We start from the raw sequence: 23997 nt of genomic DNA, 5'->3' as shown, positions 1-23997 counted from the left end.
CACATTTTATATATATATATATAATATATGAAAATCACTTGATTAAAAGAACACCATTTATTTATGTATAATAAATTTTGTACTTACTGGTGTAAGTATAATATATACATATATAATATGCACATATACAAATTTGTGCGAGATTGTATCACACTCATGCCATATAATCACTAATCGGCAGGTACGACGCAATACTTGCGAATTCGCTGAAGTCGATAAATGACGTTGTCAGTATTGGTAAGCGACGGGAATATTTCAGCAGTTAATCAACACTATGTATTTATGCTATGTGATTCACAGCTACTGCCTAGTTTCCTTTACTTTGTGAAATTCTGCAATTCGGGAAAAGATTAACGAAGATTTGGTTTAATGTTAATGAGTTGCCTTATATTTCTTGAAATACTACTAATTTGAAATCTTGAAAATAATAACGAAGCAAGCGTTTGGAGTAGGCAACAAGCAAGCCATTTAAGATTCTACATTTGGTTTCACTGACGGACGCACTCTCTTTCACTTCTTTCAATTGTATTTGACAACTAAAGGCTAGCATTTTAAGAATGCGTCTTATTCCCGTATGAAAAAAAAAATAATATTATCTTCACATATTCTGCTTTAGAATTACGGAGAATCACTCCAACTTACCCTGCAAATACGGCAAAGAAACATCCTGAAGCCATTCATACGCCTAAGGCTTGGCCACACTATATTTAGCCACTCTCATCTTCTAACAAGGATGCAATGGCCCAAATACAGTTAAGCACCTAATTTCGCAATGTCCGAACACAAGGCAGACTGAGTGCTCTGGTAACAATTCCACAATGGAGGCACTATCTACACTCAGCCACGACAACATTATGTATATTTACAATTTCCTTAACGATAATAACATCCTTAACCTAATTTAGCGTAGTTTAAGATATCATAGTTAAAATATCATAATTATTTACTGGTACTATGAACTTAACCAACAAAACTTAGTACGACTGAAAACCTTGCAGCTAGTGCCATTTTAAAGTTTATGCTGTAATTTATTGTTGTGTAAACTGTTGTAAATAAATAAAATAAATAAATAAATTACGGATATAGCTAAATACACAGCTTTGTGATTCAATAATTCAATAATTGCTGTTGAGTTTCTAGTTAACTTGCTAAATAATAGTATTTTGCGATAGCATTTCATGCTCTTTCTAACATTGCTTACCCGGGCGTTTCCAAAAATATTTAGAGAAGAAAAGAAATGCGAGAAGTTTTGGATTAATCGTGATTTTTTCTCGACAAAGACCCCAGTGATACTTCAACTTCTTTAACCCGAAAAATACGTTTTTTTTTACTGAAAGTGGTAAAGTAAACCACTATGTTGACGATAACCTCCTTATGCGACTGAAATTCCTGCTAAGCAAGTTGATGTAAAACGAAGACGCACAGAGCCAAATCTGTAAAATACGATGGATGGGGTAAAAGTTCGAATTCAACCAATTTTGTCGTGGTAGAAGTGTGAATCCCTGCATTGTCACGGCTGAAAAGCATTTTCCTTTTATATTATGGCGTTTTTGTACAAGCATATGACCGCTTTTGCCCAATCCAAGTAGTCAATGTATCTTTCATTGGAGGAAGTTCACTCGTGATGTGCACTGTTTGGACTGTTCCTTAGTCTGTAGAACCTAACAATTAAAATTGTAATGTCAGATGTCTCCAAATGCATTAACACTTAATTGTTTATGTCAAATTGTGGTCGGTATAAAAAGTGGACAGTGGGTGTGGTACCCCTCATGTTTATAATCATCAGACTATAATTACGCCTACTTCAATGATATTGATACCATTGACCCCAACAACCGCCAGACTGGACAATAATGCGAAGTAAATGGGTGTGGGTAGTGAACGAAGGCAAAACGAAATATCTCCTGTCATTAAACCAACAGTCGTCGTTCTCGCGACTTGGCTCCCACGTTACTATTGACGGTCATAACTTTGAAGTCGTAGATAATGTCCTCTATCAGGGAATCTGCATAAATACCAACAACAATATCAGCCTAGAAATCCAACACTGAATCACTCTTGCCAACACGTGTAACTTTGGACTGAATAGATAATTGAAAAGTAAAGATTTATAGTCCTTTGCGCATTGGCAACGACGAATACCGCATTCCATGGAACAATGCGTTGTACGAGCAAATCATAGACCCGACTGTCGTGGGAGCGGCACGAGTTATTGTCTAAGGCAACGATACAGTCTCCGAAGAAATTGTTTAGCTAGGATTGATATAGCATATATCTGTCATACCAACTACCCAATCAAGATCAAGATAAAGATTATTTATTTTTTTTTTTTTATATTCATGTGAATACATAGTGAAATATGTATGTACTTGTATATACACTCGAAAAGTGAAAAAAGTAATTTAACTGATAATGTGTGTTGCAAGGGGGAGAATTTCAGCGGCCGATTAACCAGACCGTCGTCTGAACGCCTGAAATCTTCAGCAACTACATAAGATCATGTCTAGGAAAAATCCACATATACGAGTACACATAAACTTGCCTGACTGAAAGAGTGCAAAAACTGAACGAAAATTAAACTGAATTTAAAATCAGCAACTGTGCATTCATCAAAAGCGTGTTTGCTGTGGAGCGCTTTTGAGTGTAGGACGCAGAAACGAAACCCACTCGCACAAAAACCTGTCCCATGCCACATGCCACCAAATGCCAGCAATACTGTAGAAGCAAGAAAACATGCAACATTTCATTTAGTTAATGCAAACAAACGACCAGCGTTGCCCAAATGAAACGATTGCGGGTGTGAAAACACAGCACTGCGAAGATGGTTCTGAACAAACTTTCAGAGCCCTGTAGTTACCCCTACGTTATATACATATGTATGTATACGAATGTATTTATGTATATACAAAACATACGAAATTTTTATACAATAATGTAAACAGAGCAGGGCTGCATGCAGAGCAAGAGGCCGCGAAATGCAGGCGAACGACCGAGACGAGTTCGTTTAGCTGTGTGTGGAGCCCAGCGGAAGTCATTTGCGTCGCTATGGTGTGTTGATAGGGAGTGAGCTAAGTGCTCTAGTAAGCAAGGCTGCAAAACGATGAGGCAACGATGAGACAACGATGTGCAACAGATTTTTCAAGTTGAATCACAAAGACGGCGCTCGCTCGAGTATTTGAGGCGGCACTTACGATCTTGTTGAAGTATTAATTCCATGCTTTGCACGCCCAATATACCATACTGGGCAATGTTATTATGCGTTTCGGCTGCTACTCGTGTTTTCTCTGTTCTGTTCTGCTGACAATTGTGCTTGGTGTTGCTAATAGGCTGGTGTTGCAACCGCATTCTGTCGTTCGTTCAATACTCGTTATCACGTTTTGGCGTCTAATATAGCGCTATATTTAAACACATTGAATGGGGACTATCAATTTCGTTTTATGAACTTATTTGTATAAGTATTTACACAGCTTATGATTTTTGGGTTTCATCGATATGAGACTTTAACGACCTGTTTCCTTGCATTTATAAAAATTTGAACCTTCTAAGCGATTTCCACCGAGTTTGATGAGCTGACTGTAGTTGTTAATAATTTAATAAGTCATTAGTGCTTTCAGTTGCTTTCCCGACTTTGCTACCATCGGAATGAATTGTAGTATCTCGTGAAGTGTTGCACAGTGTATTAAAGTTTTGTAAAAACTTAGATGTCTTGGTGGAGCGTGGTCCTCTGAAGTGGTTAGTATTGATCGAAATTGGACCATTAACATTTGCCCCAAAAAGTCGTTGCTTCTTATAGTCATCATAATTTGGGAAGCCATGTACCCGGGATCCCGGGCAGAAGCACACTGAAATTCAACTGCTGTATGTTTACTGCTTCGATCGCATTTTTTATAATCTAATCCTTCCATACTTGCACACCTCGTCTTCACACACCTGCGAATGATTTGTGGGCGGGGTGAAGCCATTGGAGGAGATTTGATTCGATTGGAAGCGAGTCAGTTCTCTTGCAGTCTAGCACTGTACCTATGAGCCTCCAGTTAGTTCGGCAGGCGCTGATTAATAACCTTCGAGATCCTTCTGGCCCAAAGTAAATGGTGAGGCTAACTTTTTCTCGGACGCGCTTTGTCAAAAATAAAGGGAAGGAAAGCTAGGTGGAATCATCTGTCACTTTCTCCTTTATACTCTGGCTTTTGTCAGCCTGGGCTTGAAATATCTTTGTAGACACATCTTCGGACTATGGCCGTGGCACGACCCACCTTTAGGTGAAAACACATATCTCCAGTCCCGCCCGACCAATTTCAACCAAATCGGTAGGTGATAGTATAGTATGAAAAGGAAGACTATAACCACGCCTACTTCCCATATTTTTTTCAATTTTAAATTCCATTTGAAACTTTCTCTTTCCACTATACAAATCAAGCATAAATTATTACTTTTATCAGGATAAAACTTTATTACCAAAAATTGCCTAAATCGACCCGTAAGTACTGAAAATGTGATCCCAGAGCTTATAGTTGAGTTTTTACCGAAAGTATAGGTCAAAGTGTAAGATATACTTCTAATTGAAATTCAGAAAGAATCCTTTACTCATTGTATTTCGATAATGGGTTGAATCAGAAAAATACTTCCCTAGCCTCCATTATAAATATAAATATTTTTTCGGTGATTTATCTCAAAGAAAATGAGATTGCGTGTTTTTATGATAACAGTATTTCTTTATACATAAAATGTATAAATTGAAAACTAGACCTAACCCCCATATAACAAACATATATGTAGCATCCGGCTGATTGGTGATGGTACATGAGGTAGGTTAATGAATCTCAAGTAAGAATCTCTATGTACAACATATTATGTAAGATTTTGACTTTAAGGGGAAAAAATCGGAAATGAGTGTTACTGCGTTGCAGTGTATAGCACTTTATATTAATTAAGTAGAAGTAAACAACAGCTATGATTAATGAAAAACCTCAACAATATCTAATCCCAGGAAAGTTTATTGAGAGAAAACGATCCTATGACTTAACATATTCAATTAAAATATGATTAGCCTTTGAAAACTTTTAATTATCGTAAAAACGTTATGAAAGCCACGCTTTTATGCCTTTGAGTCGGCGTTTAGAAAAAACTGAAAATATATATATGTATGTATGTGCAAATGCCCCAAAGCTGTAAATTTAGCCAAATAATGTTTTTTTCTAGTGCCGCCATCAACGCTACTAAATGGTCATTAAAACAAGTTTAAACGTGATCATTGGCGGAAATTATTTCTCGTCCGACCACAATAAGCAGTGTCATGCATGAATGCGATTATAAGTGCCATAAAGAAAATTAACATATACATAGAAGCAAGCAAGTTAACACATATTCACTCAATATTGTGTTTGTGTATGTCTGCTTACGTAGACAATTTTTTGCAAAACGTGTCGAGATGAAATTTCAGCTTTTCGCTCTCCATATTTTTTGACAATAAAAAACCAAAAAAAAGTTACCCAAAAGTTATAAGAGAGAGAGCTACATATATACTATGACTATAGATAAATTTTAGTGATTTAAAAAAAAAAAAATTATTGGAAGTACTTTCTTTTTATACCTCGAACTGAAATTTGCATTTTGAAACATCAGAGACACTATAAAGTAATATGTACATATATATGTATAATCAGAGTGGCGAGCTAAGTCGATTTAGCGATATTTTTTTTTCATTGGAGAAGATACCTGCTTGGAATTCGGTATAAAAAAAAACATATACTACATCTGTCAAACAAACTGAACGATTGAAATCAAATATCTGCACAAACAGACATACAACATTTGAAGAAATTTTGCAAAACGGGCCACTATACATCTGCCGTCGAATTCTTAGTGTAGTGTGCAAACTGTTAAAAAAAAGTATGTGTTATCGCCTTTTTAAAAAAAAATGATACCATAAAAGCCCTCATAAAAAACAAATTGCAAAAAAAATTGTTTTAGTTTAATTTAAAAAAATATATAAGGAATTTCGGCGGTCAAAACTTTAATAGTGTAAAAAATTTTGAAATTTTTTCTTAAATATGGATTAAGTAATTTCATTGAGACCTTTTGTACATTATCGAGCACACTTTTAACAATATAAAATAATTTTTTTCGTCACTTTTTTAGTTAATAAATTTTACACTGACATTTTAAAACTACTTGACCGATTCATTTACACATATTTCTCATATAAAGTACCTCCCCCATCGTTTAGTACATGTTTTTTTACATGAAGTTTGTTTTCCATCCACAAAATGCCAGATTTTTTTTAGCAGCTGGAAAATAGCAGTTTTCACTTTAAATGATTGCCAAGAATTGGAAAAAAAATTATCAGAGAACGATGGGGGAAGATTTGATTATAATTTTTCTTGTTTTTTTATTTTCGGATAATTTCCAGCCGAGTTATGGAGAACACCGCAAAGTGTTTTTTTCTCAAGACGTGCTGAGAGAAGCTCTGTTACCGGCTTATGCTTCAATATTTCTGCAAAAAAAAATTGTCCTATATTAAATTTGTAGGCATGGCAGAGGTCCGGTTATACCCATTTACGAACTCGATTTTTGTTTTTTTTTTTTTGTACTAAGGAACCAGCATACCAAGTTTCATCGTGATATCTCAATTTTTACTCAAGTTACAGCTTGCTCGGATGAACGGACGAACAGACAGACAGTGAGCTGGATTTCAACTTTTCTCGTCACCCTAATAATTTTTTATGTAAAACCCTATATTTATCTGGCTTCATTTTAGGTGATACATACAAACGTCAGGGGAACACAACTATAATGCTTTGTAGCAACTGATTGCAAGAATATAAAAAGTATGCCCAGCACTACTAAGAATTGTACCCCAACTGTATTACTCTGTAGCTGCCATACAATGTGAACCATGAAAATCAAGTCTTTGTACGGAAAAAATGTGTTCTTTATTTGTGAAGGGTATTCTAACACATTGCTGATTTTTAATGACTCTTTAGGCCTTGGTCCGGTCGCCACTTAATCATGAGTTTAAGGATGTTGGGTAAATTATCTCACTAATTTGGTAGATTTATCAAGATTTCGAAATTGCATTTAGACTACCGAAAAAAGCGCTTTGAGAAAGTCTAATTGTTTAAAATACAATATTCTATTAAAGTAAACAGTTAAGAACAACTTGATTGACCCAGTTAATAATCCAATTTAAACCGAATTAGAAATCAGTTAAACTAATTGCATTCATTAAATTATATTTTCATCAAAATACATGTTAAAGTCCATAACAAAATAGTCGTGTTTTGTTTCCTTTGTTCGAAGCAAGCAAGTCTGACAAAACGATTCGATTCAACATCTTTTCCTGATTTCTTTGTTTGTAAATTGAATCGGTGTGCTAACGACCGACTATTGGTGTCATTGACCCCGAAGCTCTTAAATTATCTGTTAAATCAGAAGCAAATAAATAAATAATTTTACACTCAAACATACATACATACATTTATACTTGTATGTACTCATGAATAAGTCAAAATTTGGCGCTGACTATGAAGCAATGGCGATAAAACGAAGCCACTGATAGATGAAAGGTTAATGCGGAATATATATTTTTGCAGTACATAAAAATATTTAAACATGCATAAGTAAGCTTTTATTCAGTTATTGTGTAAACTTTAGCTATCAGAAATTATAAAAATATATTGTAAGCATTTTAAAGCAAGTAACATTTATCATTAACGAATCTCATGAATTATTCGTTGCTGTTGCATTGGCAAACAACTTTTTTTAACTCATTCTTTAACTCAACCAAAGAGATAGGTTTGGTTATATATTAGTTTGTCTTGCGGTATTTTCGCTAGTTAGCGCTGAGAGCGCGTAGTTTTAGTTTTATTCGTCGCATCGGGTCATGCTATACCTTTTTGAAAGCTCATTTCACGCGCTAATATGTGTTTGATTGATTGTTGTTTCTTTTAAGTCTTTCGTGAGTTATAGCGTCGCGAACATAGAGCAAAATAAAGAGAAAATACGGCATATTTTACAGTACTACTACGATAAAGGCAAAAATGCATCTCAAGCCGCCAATAAAATTTGTGCAGTTTATGAACCCGATAAAGTTTCCATTTCCACCGCACAACGATGGTTTCAACGTGTTCGTTCTGGTGTAGAGGTGGTCGAAGATGCGCCACGCTCCGGAAGGCCTGTCGTCGAAAATTGCGATAAAATCGCTGAATTGGTCGAAAGAAACCGGCATGGTAGCAGCCGTAGCATCGATCAAGAGCTGGGCATGAGTCATCAAAAAAAATTGTATGAACAATTGAAAATTCAATAAAAATACCGCAAGCAATACCGCAAGACTTTTTTGACAACCTTATTTGCCGAAATATTGCTAGATTATTAGTCATCTGTATATGTATGTCATTATTTTGAAATTTAGTAATTATACCAACAAATATAATTACCTAACAAAGTTGCCAACAAATAATTTACCAAATTGCTTTGTTTTGCTTTATAACATATAAGAGAAGGAAAGAACCCGTGATGTGCTTAGTCATATTGGTATTCAATATGAACTTAATAACCCAACCGCCTATTGCAATTCTGTATAAATTTTGCCTTTCTGCCTACATTTCTGTCAATGATGAAATTCACAATCAGCCAACAACTCGAAAGCATCGATTGCGTAGGCTGTGTGACAGTTTTTGTGATCATTGGGCTTATGACTAACACTTAGGAAATTATTATGGCTAAGGAATGGCTAAATTCGTGCGGGAATGCACACAATAAAGAATTTTACCAAATTCAAATTCCTATAACTGAATTCGAGATTGTGCAAAATAGTTTCCTAAAGCGAGGGTACAAAGAAGCGCATAAAATATATACAATTACCTGGTGAGATTCGCCAAGTGTTGGAGACTGGTGAAATGAATACACTATACCACTTGTTGAGAAAAATTGTCAGCAATTACGTTGCCACATTGCGCCATCTTGGCCTCTGACAAGTGTGCCATAATGTTGAGATTTTTTCTTTGGTAAAATTGGTCTGAAATGTGTAAATTAGCACTTAGTAGCGTTGGATGGCAGTTATGCCATTTTAATGATTTGAATCAAGCTTGAAAAGCGTAAACTTGCATGAATTAACTCAAAATTGTTGATACGGTTTAGGTCTTGGTTATGTACCTTCTTTATATAATATTTCAAATGTGTTGATAATTGTGATTATTCCAAGTATTAATTGAGTTAGTCTCAGTGATTATATTTCTCTGCCTAATTTCTGCACAGCAATAGCAAGAGACAACTGTGGCAAAAACTTTAAAAACGTGGCCGTGGCCCCACTAAAGCTACAACAACCAAATTTCCTGAGTACAAATCTTATAAGGACTTCTACCGACAGTATGAAAATGGATGAAATCGTAGGATAACCCCGCTCACTCCTCTTTTAACGGTTCAGTTAAAAACTGCTAAAAGCGTGATAAATCAATAACGATAGGCGTGGCATCGCCCACTTTTAGGTAAAATCACATATCTCAGGGCCTGGTCGACCGATTTTAATCAAGTTTGGTACGTAACTTTCTTCTAAGGTTCGTATGTCACATGGGCAAAATGGGCGAAATTGGACTACACCCACGTCTACTTCCCATATAACTCAATTTTAAATAATATTTAATTCTTTTACTTTCTAATATACAAATCGAGATGCAGTTAATATAACGAGATTAAACTTTGTAATAGTAATAATAATACCTTTAGAGTATGCCACCTAATGACCAAAACTGTCCAAATGGAATGGTTGACTTTTTACTGTAAATATTGGTCATTGTGTGAGCTACATATATAATTGAAATCTAGGAATAGTCTTTTCCTGTTCTAAAAATGGGTTGAATCGCGTTAGTACTTCCCTAAGCTGCCATATACCTAATATTGGGTAGTTGAAAAACTCTATTCGTATTTCTAATCAAACTGCAACTTATTTTTTTATATTTATAGTAATAAATAAATATACAAATCTAAACCATTTTGGTTTTTCCACTTTTTGCCATTTTTCCGATAGAGACATTATTCCATATGTGTGAAACTTTCATCAGTGTAAATCGAAATTTCATGAACAGAAGCGAGCGAACCGTCTGCTACACGAACTGATACAGCATTGTCTCCGTAAACTTCACAAATTTTATTGGTGGCTTGCGTGGCATTCTTACTTTTTTTATAAAAAAAAATTTCAAAATATAGTTACAACTTCCCGAACTTTTTTTTTTGTTAAATTAAGCTTAAAACCTCACCTTTCCAAGACTATATGGTCATGACACAATATAAAGATTTTCGAACTTCCAGGTGACTTTATCTGACTTTGAGTTATCTAATTGAAAACGAGAGAGCGTGTTTTGCTGATAACAGTGTAACTTTGTATGTACCTAAAATAGATAAAATTTAACGTAAACTTGACCATGCCCCCATATAACAAACATATAAAATCCGGGTGACCTTTCTCCATATGAAGGTATGTGCGGTATCTTAATGAATCTAAGATAATTAACATAATATAATAGTATATAATATTGGAAAAAATATACAAAATCGAATCGACAATACCCCCAACTCTCATGTACTACCTTTGTTTAATGATTTTCGTTTTTCTAAAAAACCTTTTGTCATATAGTAGGTATATGAGGGTCTGCTCCTCTGGTTGACGTTTTACATCTTAAGGTATTTCCCTGGGTATGATTCTTGGAAGTTGCAAGAATATAAAATTTTCGGTTATACCCGAACTTAGACCTTCTTTACTTCTTTAAAACTAATTTACGAATACACCAACATTTTATTTGAGCAATGAGTTTTCAGAATTGTACATGTCACGTGACAGAAGCATAAACGGGAAATAATTATATGTTCATGTGTTTCCCGATGCATCGCTGCAATGTTATGTTAAGATATCATTTGCATATATAAGTAGTATGACTAAAGTCAACAAAGTATATTGCTTTGCAACATCTATCATCTCCTATAATTTTTGTAAGTTAATAGTTATCAACATTTTCATTTACTTACCTCATTCATCATATTATATGTAATATGTCATAACTAATCGCCTGAAGTGGTTGATTAATGACTCTTGATAATATTGTATCATTAACTGGAGTGGATTTGGAAAATTACATTTGATTATTATTTAATAATTGTAAAATGAAACTAAGATTAGTTGTTAAACCTTTCAAGACCCTAACAGGAAGTGACTGGCACCAACTTTGATGCACAAACTGCGAGAGTTGAGTTGTGAGTTATTTAACAGAAATTAATGAAAGAAAAAACATAAGCGGACAAATCCTTTTGAAACATCCAATCATTGATTTTGGAAAAGTAAGTTTCATAAATTTAGAGGGAAAAAACTTTCACATAGTATATGAATTGTACATAAAAATGTGTCGTGAATGTTCCAAGGAAGCACTGAAAGTGCTGAAAAGATGGGATCGTTGTAAACCTGAATTGGCATAAAACAATAAGAAACGTTAACTGAAGCAATATTACCCTTCATAGGTTCAAGTTTTCGTACAAGAACTTAATTTCGATTGATCACTTTGTATAGCAGCTATATGGTCTATTGTTCCGTTCTAAACAATTCAAAGATTGTACCAGAGCCTAATTTTCTGAAGATATCTCATTAAGTAATCCGATTTCGATACTAGAATTTCATTTTGATTGTTTAGTTTGTATGGCAGCTACTTATATATGCTATACTAGTTCAATATAGGCGTTTGCAACTCGTAGGCAGCTTCTCGGAGAGAAAAGAACGTGTGCAAAATTTCAGATCGATATCTCAAAAACTGGACTAGCTCGCATATGTGTAGAGAGGCTGATAGGAGGCTATGGCTCAATCGACACAGCTCTTCATGCTTATCGCTTATATACTACACATTTAGTAGTATTTGATATGGTAAGAACCACAAGTCTGCCTTCTTTGGTGGTACAAATTTCGTAGCAAATTTTCTTCGGATGGTAACATTGAACTAGATTTATTTGTTACCCGTACTTATGAACCCTTAATTCTTTTTCCCCTACTTATAACTTACCGATGTTGAGAGCTGCAATTTTCCGCTTAAAGATTTTAATGGACTAGTCCGCGTACATTTTCCGTACCGACTGATAACCTTTATGGCACATATTTTAGCATTATATAGCAATTGCAGAGAAGATTGAAAACAACTGCCATAACAACATAGATGAGCCAGGCAGTGATGCATTACTGCATTCATTGTGCTTTCATGTTCTCTATTTACTTGCCACTGTTAACATTGATTGAGCGTTGCGGCTTTGTGAGCATTGCTCGGTGAGTGTGAGTACATCGTGTCGATACGCGCGACTGCATTGCTACGCCATAATAGACCAACCAACCATCATCGTATTTAATTATCGCAGAGGTTTGCCATTTAAAGGGGTGCATACTAAAATACCTAAACCATAAGGTTTATGGAATGTTAAGGCTGCAGAGTGTACTATATGTAAATATGTCAGCATGAAAACGCCGTAGTGTTGGCAGAGTAACAGTTTTTATTAAATATAGTAAATATAAGTTTAGTCGGCAATTGTCACACACTTGGCCCATAAATGGCTCCAATCAGTTGCAAGCTATGGTATTTAATCAATTACATGCTGCAAACTCTGCTATGCAAATAATTTGGCTTATTTAAGGCTACACGAAATATTAATTATAAAACGCAGTTTTGAGTAATAATTATCGAGTTGTCAATTTGAGGTCATCCAACGGTATGCCCAAGAAACTTGCTGTTTCGACGTGGTTGGAACATAAGAAGAGGCGTATCAGATGTGTAGGGTTAGCAGCGCATGCAAAGAAGTGGTTAGTGTCGTGCGGAGACTTGTTGTACGCTAGATATATAACATTTTGATGCTCCCAGGTGACTGCACTGATGATTGATATGAAAGCATCCTAGCAGAAACTGCTTGTAGAGAACTTCATTATGCTCCTTAACTGAGAGCATACATGCCTCACTATGCAGGTGTTCGATGGAAGACATCAAAAGACATCCTTTCTAGTCCAGCGGGCAGTGTCCTGCAAGTTTGCACCTTCATTTGGCTAGCGACTTGAGGATTTTGTAGCGGCTCTGTGCTTTGGCAATATGTTATACCTTAAATCTTAGGGTTATTGACAGTTGGAATTTTAATGCCATCGACTGCAATGTTTAAGGTCAAGTCTGTACTCCTTCGTTCAGTTAGTGTATATAATCGCGCTAGATTTAGTGGGGAGAGTTTTAGGTTCCATGCAGCGAGGAAGTGAAAAAGGTCGGGGATGCCATCAATTACATTGCCCGACGTCATTATCGTGCAATCGAGAGGTGATAGAAATTCCCTCTGGTGGCTGAGGTAGTTTCGAGAAGTATAAGTTATACACCCCCTGCGAAACCAACTGTTTAATTTTTCTCAATTCAGAGTTTTTATCTCGAAACAGTATGGATGATTGTCGACCGTTTAGGTAGGTCATAGTCCACCTCTTCAGCCCTGAAGGGAGCGTAAATTTTTCGATGTCCTTAAGTAGCGTTATGTGGTCCTGTGGCTTCTGAAAAATTCAACGCTACGAGGATCATTCTCTCGCATTGTGATTTTGGTTGAGGCCACGTTTATGACACCAAGTGGTGTGGTAGTCTGCACTTTTCGGAAGCCATCCTTTGGGTTTGCTAGACTCAGGCATTATCTGTCTCAAAAAATGGCTCAAAACCCTTTGTCTCTTTATAAAGGCCATTTTGACCAATATTGTACTAGTACTCGTAGTATAGACAACACAAAATACTGACATTATGAGTTATTCAAAATGATCCCTGTTAGAATCACCCTCTTAACCTAATCTTACCCTATAAAAGCTCGTAACGATTTAAGATCTTATTTAAGCAAAGTCCGCGCAATCAGCGATTTTTGACCTTTTCTCATAGTGACATTGTCACTCAAATGGGCTTTGAGTTCATGCTTGGCATCAGTTACAAATTTAAATTATGAATTACCTAAGATTTCCTCGCATCAATAAACAATGAAGATTGGTAGTAAAATAAAATTAAAAGCTAACCAAAAATGTTTACTTCTTATTTAAATATTAACAATATAAAGATTATTATGGTAATTTTGGACGTTGTTATCTCATTCCTATAAACGCACTGCTCAAACAAATAGTAACGGTTATAACTTGAAGGCATGCATTTTGCTATTTAGGTAGCTGTAGGCTTCTGTTCGTTTATTTGTGTTATTTGTATGTATATTTATACCATTTACACTTATACTATATATATACATGTATATATTTGAGTGCTTATATTTACTTTTCTCTAATTAAGACCTTCGTGTTTTGTTTACGTTTTTACAGAAACTACACCAAATACGCAGAGGATACAACATCGCGTGACAGTGACTCGCTGATCCAGGAGTACGGCAACATACCCACAGAGGAGACAAACACATACTGTTGGCGGCATCCGAAGGTGCGCGAAAACTGGCGAACTGTTTTAGCGGCTGTCACTTTGCTGATTGTCGGCACTGGACTCTTTGTATTCGGCACATTCGCTGTCGCAGATCCGGCGAACACATCACAGGGTGTGGTGTTCTTTGTTGCCGGCCTAATCTGCTTCATACCGGGCGCCTATCATGTCGTCTACATTTGGTTGGCAGCCAAGGGATACAGAGGGTTCGACTTTTACCACCTGCCGTTGTTTACATAAAACAACGACGACGCCAACACCGTCGACTACCAAGCTAGATGGGTAGACAACAATGACGATGACGATGAAGACGATGACAACAACGACTACAACATGGGTGAAGGCATTAATCAAGACGTTGGCCATGACAATGATAAAACCGATAGCAGAATGGCTTAATACGCAACGAGTTGTATATATTTTATATATGTACATGTATGTACGCGTATGTTTATTCAGCATAGCTTGACATTATCCTTTGCTTTCGGCGTTGTTTTGTCGTCGTCTTAGAGATTTGCGTGTTGTGTGTTGACCGGCGGCATAGTCGAAATATTCAAACAGAGCTAATATTACGGTCGAAGTAGTCTTCGCCGCACTTAAAATGCAGCTAATTTTTTGTTACTAACATCGCAACATCGTCATTACATCTTAACTAATTTGTGAAGCAAGGCAGTTTCCCAAATAAACACATTAAAAAATCGTATTGCCTAGCGGTCGCGCACCACCACCATGCGTACACATGTCATTTTGTCGTTGTGGAGTTTGACTAAACACTCACATACACACATATACATAGTTTACTTTGGCCCGGTGGGCAAAGTGCACGCCAAATTTATATGACTTAGAAGGCTGCGTCTCTAACTCATCTTAATATCTAGTTAAGATATACTAAAAAACGCTTCTGATATTACATAAACGGTATACTATAGTAAAACGTAGAAAGCAATGAAACAATAAGTGTCACTCTCTTAGTTTTATTACACTTACGAAATTCTAAATTTCACTATCGCTGATAAATAGTTTTCTATGTATTTAGTTATGTATATTTAGCTGTGTAACTAAGTGTGAACAGAAATTCGATACTACTTGCATACGAATGGCTACAAATTGCATATGGAAAACGAACTGAGAATAAGTAAAATACAATAAAAGCGAGCAGGGAGCGTTCGACAAGCAGAGTTGAAAGAATTCTAGGCGGGAGTTCGTGGGCATGCTCTAGCGACTGAAGAAAGAACAAAGCCAAAATTTGTCATAAATCCAAGCACGTAGCTGATATTTAGTACAGTCATCTTAATATTTCGCTTGTAATCCTGTGAAATGTCTAAAAAAAATTATAAAAATTAATAAGTCAATAGTGTCCAAACGACTCCCTTGTAATATTTTCAAACAAAATAATAATAATAATGTAAAATATGCAAAAGTTAACAACAACGCCTGCACGCCACTAAAAATTAAGAATTATAATAACAACTAAGCGTTTATGCCGAACTAATAAGTGCACACACATTTTTAGCAAATTTAAGCAAACAATTTTGTAATACAAAGAACGGGCAGTCTTGAAGGCACAGTTTTGAAAGCAATGCTTGCGAGAAATTAAATTATTACGTGCTTAGATTTACTGATTAGCACTGACTTTTCAAAAAAAAATTTAAATTGAAATCGTTTGGCCCCCTAAACAAATCGTGTCACTAACTGAAAGTTATCTAAAGGTAGTTACGATAATTGTGCATAGCATACGACCGCCAATCTATTCTCCATAAGGACTACAAACCCGGGAGTAATTGTGCTCAATCTCCCACCACTCTCGGTCACTGATGATGTAACTAAATCCCGTTTCAACGTGTCAATCCATTCTTTATATCGTCATCTAACATGAAAAATAACGTAACTTCATTTTTCATAAGTTTACAGGCGAAGAAAAACCAAATAATAGAAACCACTCACATTGGCATGAAATCTGTGTTTTGGTTATAAAATGGTTATACATCAATTATAAATTGGTTATATCTGCTATACATATGTTATATTATGTAGTATGTTGTAAACAATAAAAAACTCGACCACTCACACACTGAAACAAAATTTGAGTTTTGGTTATAAAATTGTTATTTATTGGTTATATCAGCAAACAATCTGCTACACATACATATGTTATATAATTTAGTATATCATAAACAATATAAAACTAAATTTCGATTTTTTTTGGTGATACGTTGTTTTGAACTTTAGCTGACGATATAATTATTCTGGCTTGTTGAAGCGTTCCTAAAAACGCACGTTCTTCTTTTAAGTCCACACATTCGTCCAATTGATATTTTGCTGCTCGAATTTCGAAATCTCCTTGGTATGCAAATGAGTTCAGAGTGTTGTTTATTTTAAGGTTATGTTTGGCAGAATACATAATATTTGAATGTATTGTTGCGAGTGCATGTGTGTGTATAATGCGAAGACTTTCTTTTTGCAATGCATTTGTATAATTTTGAAAATATTGAAAAAAATCAAATAACAACAAGAAGACGACATAATTAGCTTAAGTCATAACATTTAACTCTAAGTAATAATCAAATAAAACTCGATCAGGCTTTGTAGCAACCAACTACATATGTACATAAGTGTATGTAAGCTGCAATAGCAGCAAGCCGTTTAATCGAATGTGTTACATAAGCTTAAGAATTAAGAAAACCAAAAAATTTACTTATATTTAAATATATTTTTTTATAAAAAATTTTCCATTTTTCGTTACGCCCCACAAATTGAGAATTTAATTTTACCATTTTGTTTTATTTACATACATACACATACATACATATATACTTGATGTAAAAACTGCATTCGCATGCGAAATAAATTGTGAAAAAGTTTAGCGCGCTGCAAAGGCAGTGAAATGGTTGTAGAAAACGAGAAACTATTGCAGCATGCAAAATTTGCGAATTTGAAAACCAAATTTGCTTATTTTTGTGTCGAGCAAAGTACACTTGCGATATTTACTTTTAAATTATTAATTGCTAATTATCATTAGCCTAGTATTTAGGTAATCAATCAATGTCCCTCCACTATTTCTGGCAAATATTTTTTTTATTTCGTTTAAAATTTTTATATCGATTTATATATACATACATATATATATAATGCATAATGTACACTTTTAATGCAGGCAATAAGCGATAATAAATATCTCGATTCTTATTTAAAGTAAAATGAAAATTTTGTTTTCTAATTTCTTCGGCACAGCACGGGTAAAGTATCATTTGAATGTTCCAAATAATCGGTGCAGAGCTAATTAAAATATCTTCTCCTTCCTTATTGGCGCTTATGCGATTATATTCGAGTTTACCACACCGCCCCAGTCGGTTTTTTCTTTTCGCAATTTGGCGCCGATGCGAGACACCAAGCTAGGTCCTTATCCACCTCATCTCTCCAACGGAGTGAAAGTCTTCCTCTGCTTCCTCCGTTCACTACCATACCCATTTGCTTCGCTTCCTTATCCATTCTGAAGAATACAGAACTAACGGCGCAGTTGTTGAGGCCAATGGTATCAATAAAATCTGCTTACGTTCTTTATTCGGTAAATTAAAGATGTACAATAAGGAGTTGCCTTCCTTCCCATCCTTCCTTCCTTCCCGTTCCGGACGGAGCTTTTGGTAGCCGTATTAGTTTTGTGGGGATACCAAATTCAGACATCTCGACATAAAGGCACCTCCTTTTCGTACAGTTTGACAGCAGCTTTCAAATCGACGAAGAAATTGTGCGTGTCTATTCTCTTTTTAGTGGTTCCAGGCCTGAAGCCGCACTCCAATCAGTTTGCGGACGGTGGGCTTTAAACTTTCACACAATACGCTCCAAGGTGTCCCCTAGGCCGCTTACTATTTACCCTCGGCCAAAGGATCTTTGACTGCGGAGCTGCTGGTGGTTGAACAACGGGCGCCTCGGTTTGTCCAGCTGTCATTGAGAACGACCTGTCCAGTAAATTCATCAGCCTGGCACCGAGCCAGTCTCATTCAAAGATAGCTCGATGCCAGGCTAATAACGCTGCCCTACTATCGCTACACTACAGTGACCAGGATGCCAAAACTGAAGCTAACGAAAAGTTTCTGACAGTGTACTTCTCCACCAAACGTCTTTGAAAGCTTTGATCCATCCGTAAAAAGCTCGCCCCTCTCCTTCAGTGAGAGCATTTTCTTAGTCTTAAGGCAGCTTTTGCTGCCATATACCTTGATGTTATATCTACCGGCTATAGCTATATGCATCAAGACGTTCAATGCCATAGTTGGAGTGGTTCGTAGTACATCACAAATACTTATAACAGCAGTCCGTTGAACACTCGCCAATTTGTTCGCCAATGTGGTCTTTTCCAACGCCTTCTGCAAAACAAAAATTTCGTATAGGGATTCCTTCCATTAATTGTAGATGCGTTTCGCGATTATAAAATTTTTTTCCGACATTTTTCATCAATTCTAAGATGATTTCCTCAAGCTCACAGAACTTCTGCATATAGGGTGCACCTTCTCCAGTACTCCTTTAAGTTATAAAAGCATATGATTCCATGAACTCTTTCACTAAAGCGGAAGCGACCTATAGACCGAAAGGCCCCAAACCATGTTTTGAAGTAGATCCAGTCTACTAAATAAGATACAAAAACCATAATGATAGGGATCTATTCTATAGCGAAATATAAGTATATACAAAATTTACAATCTGCATTCCATATTAGAAGTAGAACATGGTAGGTATATGCTATACATATATATATATATATATATACTAGGTACACAAGTGTTCTTTACATTGCAGGCGCATATGAGTTCACGAGTGCAACAAAACTAAAGTCAAACATATGCCATTGAACTTAAAGGACAAAGGACTTTCTCCTACAAAACATAACAGTACCATTTGAATAACTGTATTATTGATTCAACAAAACAAAAATGCTTCCGAGTAACCCAGAACTACAGGACGTATACGTGACAGAGAGAATAACAAATATTTCTCAACGGTTATTGATAACACTCTCGTTATACCGTTACTTTGGATGGGAGAATGGAAAGTTACTAAAGTCGCTACAGCAATTGGCACGGAACCATTAAATTGCATACCAAAAAATTTATTTGCACTGTGTTAATGACAGAAATGCGACATTATTAACGCAAATCATAGTTTTGCATGGAGCCGTAAGCTCACCAATTACGGAGCACATCAATTTAAGTGAACAACTGTTTAATTGATTACGAACGTTATAACTTCGGTACATACATTGTGGATATAGAAATCGCGTATGGGTGTTTATGCTTGATGTGTTGTGAACTAATCTAGAAAGCGGTCAGTAGACAGTAGTCAATTTCCAATGCAAGACAGTGAAAGTTCTGAGTTACAAAATTCAATCCACCAACAGTTTCAAAATTGAACTAAAAGTCCTAAGGATAAAAATACATTTATATTTATTTAATGGTCAATAAAGTTCTAGTGTGCTTTGAAGAAATGTATGCATAGACAGATCCGTATATAAGCATAAGTGTTGTATGTACATATGTATTATTTTTACTAAAGATAGTGGTTTTTGTGGTGTATTTTCATTGGAATGTCAATTAACTTTTGTCTGGCCAGGCGCCCTACGCAATTCTATTCTTTATAAATATTTGATGGAATACGTAAGTCACGAGATTGTACGAGGTTGACCTTATTGTTTTATCGGGGTAATCAACAATTCCTTTTTGCCTTTCTAAAAAAGTTCACATGCAACATTACCAGCCATCGGTGAGTAATCCGGCTATGTTTTGGACAGTTCGAGAATCAAAATTTGCCACCAGTTCACGATATTTTTCGGTAATCACTCAATTTAACAAAAAATGCATTGGTTCCACCTGCTTTTTATTGTTTTATGTCAATCATGGAGAATAAATAAGAGATCCAGAACTGTTATATTATGTATATAATGAAGTCCCAATATATCACGGGTATTTTAATAAGAGCGGTATAAAAGTTTTCTTTTAATAAAACAAAAATGGTTTGGGATATCAATGAAATTTTTTATTCCTATGTAAATTCGATGCAATTTTGTATGGAATTCGGATTCTTTTGCATGATCACCACTTGCAAGCTTGCAGAAGTCCAGACGCTGAACCAAATTTTCGACGACTTTCAAGCATAAATCGCCCGATACTGCTGCAATTTCACGAGTCGTACGCAGTTCATCAATCGTCGCTGGCTTTTTGGCTTGACATAGACCCACAGGAAGTAGTCTAACAGTAACAAATCGCACGACCGAGGCGGCCGATTGACTGGTCCATTTCGTGAGGTAACACGTTCATCACACTTTGCTTTCAATAAATCGATTGTGACATTCGCTGTGTGGCTTATGTCACCATCCTGGTGGAACCACATATTGTTCAAGACCATATCATTCAATTCGGATCAAAAATATTCGGTTTTCATTGAGCGGTAGCGGTTCCCATTCTCAGTAACGTGTCGGTCTTGATAATCACGCAAGAAGTACGGCCCAATGACGCTGCCGATCCATAAACCGTACCAAACCGTAATATTTCAGAATACAATGGTGACTCATGGAATACGTGCGGATTGCTGCCTGACAAATAATGCATATTTTGCTTATTGACAAAGCCATTCAGCCAGAAATGAGCCTCATCGTTGAAGATTATTTTCCGCTCCGGAACATTTTCAAGTTGTTGCTCAACCCAAATCAAGAACATATGACGATTCTGTTGGTCGAGCGACTTCAGTTCTTGTGTTGATTTGATCGTGTTAGGATTCGCAAAACTCGTCACAACAACGTCACAGAGATGCCCAACGTTTAAGAACGACGTGTGAGAGACTGATTTGGGTCTTCCTCAATTGATGCGCTAGCGGCAGCAATATTCTCGACACTACGGGCACTTCATTCGCTCACTGGCACGCGAACATTTTGTACTGGGACTGCGAATTAAAAATTTTGCACTAGACGCTCAAATGTTGATCTGCCAGGATGATTATGACGATCATAAATTGGACGTAGCGCTCTTAAAGTTGATGCTACTGACAGCGAATTTCGGTAGTAAATTTTAATAATTTTAACTCGTTTCCATGATGAAACTACTAACTGTACTATAACTGTCAAACTAAGATATTTTTATGGCCTCGTGCGAAATCAGTCAATGAACCTTATCAAGAGTTTTGTCAAATTTGCAAACATTTTGTCCAATCATTATCAAAGCGTCATCACGTGTGATATTGTGTACACAACTGAGTCCAAACGACAATCCGCTGAATGGTTGTTGACTGCTAAAAGTCGGGCGACTACTCTAAGACGACAGAAAAAAAAAAACAAGCGTTTAGGCAGTTTTTTTAGGGATTATGTAATTCTTTTCATCAACGATCTCGAATATTGTAAGACAATCAAAAGACAATATTCCTGTGTATTACTGATTGTTCGTCGAGGTTAATCTCCAAGACTTTTCAACTCATGTAGTATACCTAGCACGCATGTTAAAACAAAGAAACTAACGATCACCCTATAGCACAAATACATGCATATAAATGTTTTTAGTTTCAGTTAATAGGCGGATATTCTTGTCTGTCTTTTTGCAATAGCTTGCAACATAATCATTAAAAATTTAACGGACGACATTGTATTGAAACGGAGAACCATTGTAAAGCACGTAATGGCGACAGAGGCAAACGCAGTTGAACATGAATCCAACGAGTCGGATGAGGACTGTGAGGTATACTGTAAGTCATATTTATAAGCAAGCTACAACAATAAATTTGATGACAGTTATTTACTTAAATATAATTTTAGTCCTCAAACCGGTCAATGAGTACAACATCGTGGAGAAAATCAAAGAAGCGAACAAGGTTTTATTTCAGGAAACGACCGAAGTTAATGAGAATGCAGTGAGTGTAGATGCCATCGACATAGCTGGAGATTCAACAACAGAAACAGAGGCTGGTGTTCCAACGCGCAAAGTGACTTTCGCACCCAATTTAGAAACTTACGAACCGGATAATGCACTCTTGGAAACACTGAAACTTACACGTGAGTTCGAGGAAGCAGTTGCCGAGGCAAAGGAGCTCGATAGAAAATTAGCGACTATTTGTGAATATCAAAGCATTTCCGAAGAAACAAACGCCAACGCCGAAGAAATAAGTAATACAGAAGTTGTTCAAGAAGATATGACAGATCAAAAAGTTGCAGAAACTCTGCCTTTAACAGAGACAGCACAAGAAGATGATGCAATTATGCCGGAGTCAACTGTGGATGTTGCAAGCGCAATAGCTGCTGAGTCAACAGTTCAGCCAGATGTCGAAGACGATATTATGGAAGAGATTTGTGAGGAAATCGTAGTAATGGATATGGAAAATAAGGAAGTAAAATCAGATACCATGAAGATGCCAGTAGACAACCCGCGGCGCATGGTAAAAATGCGTACATTTGATTGCGCCGAAGAAGATCCACCAGATACAAAAGAAGACGAGCAAGACAATAAAAGTCTGACCAACCTACTAACTTCGGATGGTGAAGAAGAGTGCTGCAGTGCTGCCACATTCGATATTAACGACGCCAATAGCGACCTTGACGTAGACGATATTGAAGCGGATACGAGTACAAACGAAGCCGAACACAAAGCAAATATGCATGCCGACGAAGAACCCAACTCCTCGAGGAACGATGTGACAAATACGGAGAGCTATGACCAGGACGACGATGACGATGATCTCTCAATTATAGTAGCCTCTTATCTTCCCGATGATTTCGATCAGAAGCGATTGAGTAGTGGTCGCCGCAAACCGATTAATAAATCGCGGCGCTTACTCGCGCCATTAAGTAAACGCTTTTCTATCCGCGGTAAGTCACTAGCTCGTAATGCCATCGGCACAACAAGCCATGATGTAGATGGATGTAGCAGTGGCCACAGCGCTACATATCGAGCGCGTCGACCTCATTTACCCCCACCGGAAGTGACCGATTTAAAATTGAACTATCGCACCTGCTGTGAATATCGACGTCACTTGTCGCAGCCCGAGAAGCTACCCAAATACACGGGATATCTGTCGGAATATGGACTGAGTCGCCAGCAACTCGAGGTGCGCGAAGAGAATTTGCAACGGCAACAGCGTTTTGTATTGCAGCAGGCATTGAAGGCCAACGATGCGGAGATGCGCAAAATGCAGGACAATGAACGGGCCTTCACCACCTGGTTGCGCAATAAAATGCGTTTTCCCATCAATAAAACCCGCAACATGTTCGATGTGAAGCATCGCAGTCTAGATGCTGGATTTGGCGTTGGCGCTGGCGCTTGTGGCGGCAACAGTGCTGTGCGTAATGCTAGCGGAAAACGGAAATGAAATGACTAGTGAAGTAGTTTATTTCGAGTATAAGGGATCTGCCGTGGAATAGTGAATTTATGTTCAAGTCGAGAATATTGAGAGGCAGGATAGCGAACACAACAAAATACCTTGAATTTTGCTTTTGTATTTGGTTAATCATACGTTAATGTTATAATATCTTTAGTCTTGCTCTGGCCTATGTATTGATTAAATTTGAATTATAGAAAATGTT

At 36.6% G+C, this 23997-nt stretch overlaps 2 protein-coding genes across 3 annotated transcripts in view; both read left to right on the top strand.

Annotated features, from left to right (window-relative positions):
• The window catches only part of LOC108972695 (transmembrane protein 134), a 28877-nt gene extending 13160 nt beyond the window's left edge, over positions 1-15717 (top strand). Inside the window, exon 2 of the mRNA XM_018939411.1 lies at positions 14336-15717. Within this exon, the coding sequence (XP_018794956.1) occupies positions 14336-14687 (352 nt within the window). The 3' untranslated portion in view covers positions 14688-15717. The remainder of the gene's footprint in view (positions 1-14335) is intronic.
• A 6327-nt stretch (positions 15718-22044) lies between these two features.
• On the top strand, positions 22045-23949 carry LOC108972689. Of its 2 annotated transcripts, none has more exons than XM_018939400.1 (2): positions 22045-22166; positions 22237-23949. In XM_018939400.1, the coding sequence occupies exons 1-2, from the start codon at positions 22100-22102 to the stop codon at positions 23781-23783; spliced, it is 1614 nt and encodes a 537-aa protein (XP_018794945.1). In that variant the 5' UTR covers positions 22045-22099; the 3' UTR covers positions 23784-23949. The 2 variants fall into 2 exon arrangements, with proteins under 2 accessions (XP_018794945.1, XP_018794943.1); XM_018939398.1 differs by having other exon boundaries at positions 22213-23949.
• The last annotated feature ends 48 nt before the right edge of the window (positions 23950-23997 follow it).

The sequence above is a fragment of the Bactrocera latifrons genome, unplaced genomic scaffold (assembly GCF_001853355.1).
Source record: "Bactrocera latifrons isolate USDA-ARS-PBARC rearing strain unplaced genomic scaffold, ASM185335v1 scaffold_416, whole genome shotgun sequence".
Taxonomy (NCBI): Eukaryota; Metazoa; Arthropoda; class Insecta; order Diptera; family Tephritidae; genus Bactrocera; species Bactrocera latifrons.
Note: the sequence above shows the minus strand (reverse complement) of the source record. Positions and strands in the feature narration are given on the sequence as shown.

Coding starts and splice junctions, on each gene's coding strand:
- LOC108972689 (XM_018939398.1), top strand. CDS start 22,100: ATGGCGACAGAGGCAAACGCAGTTGAACATGAATCCAACGAGTCGGAT. Junction 22,167..22,212: donor TGAGGACTGTGAGGTATACT/GTAAGTCATATT, acceptor ATTTGATGACAG/TTATTTACTTAAATATAATT.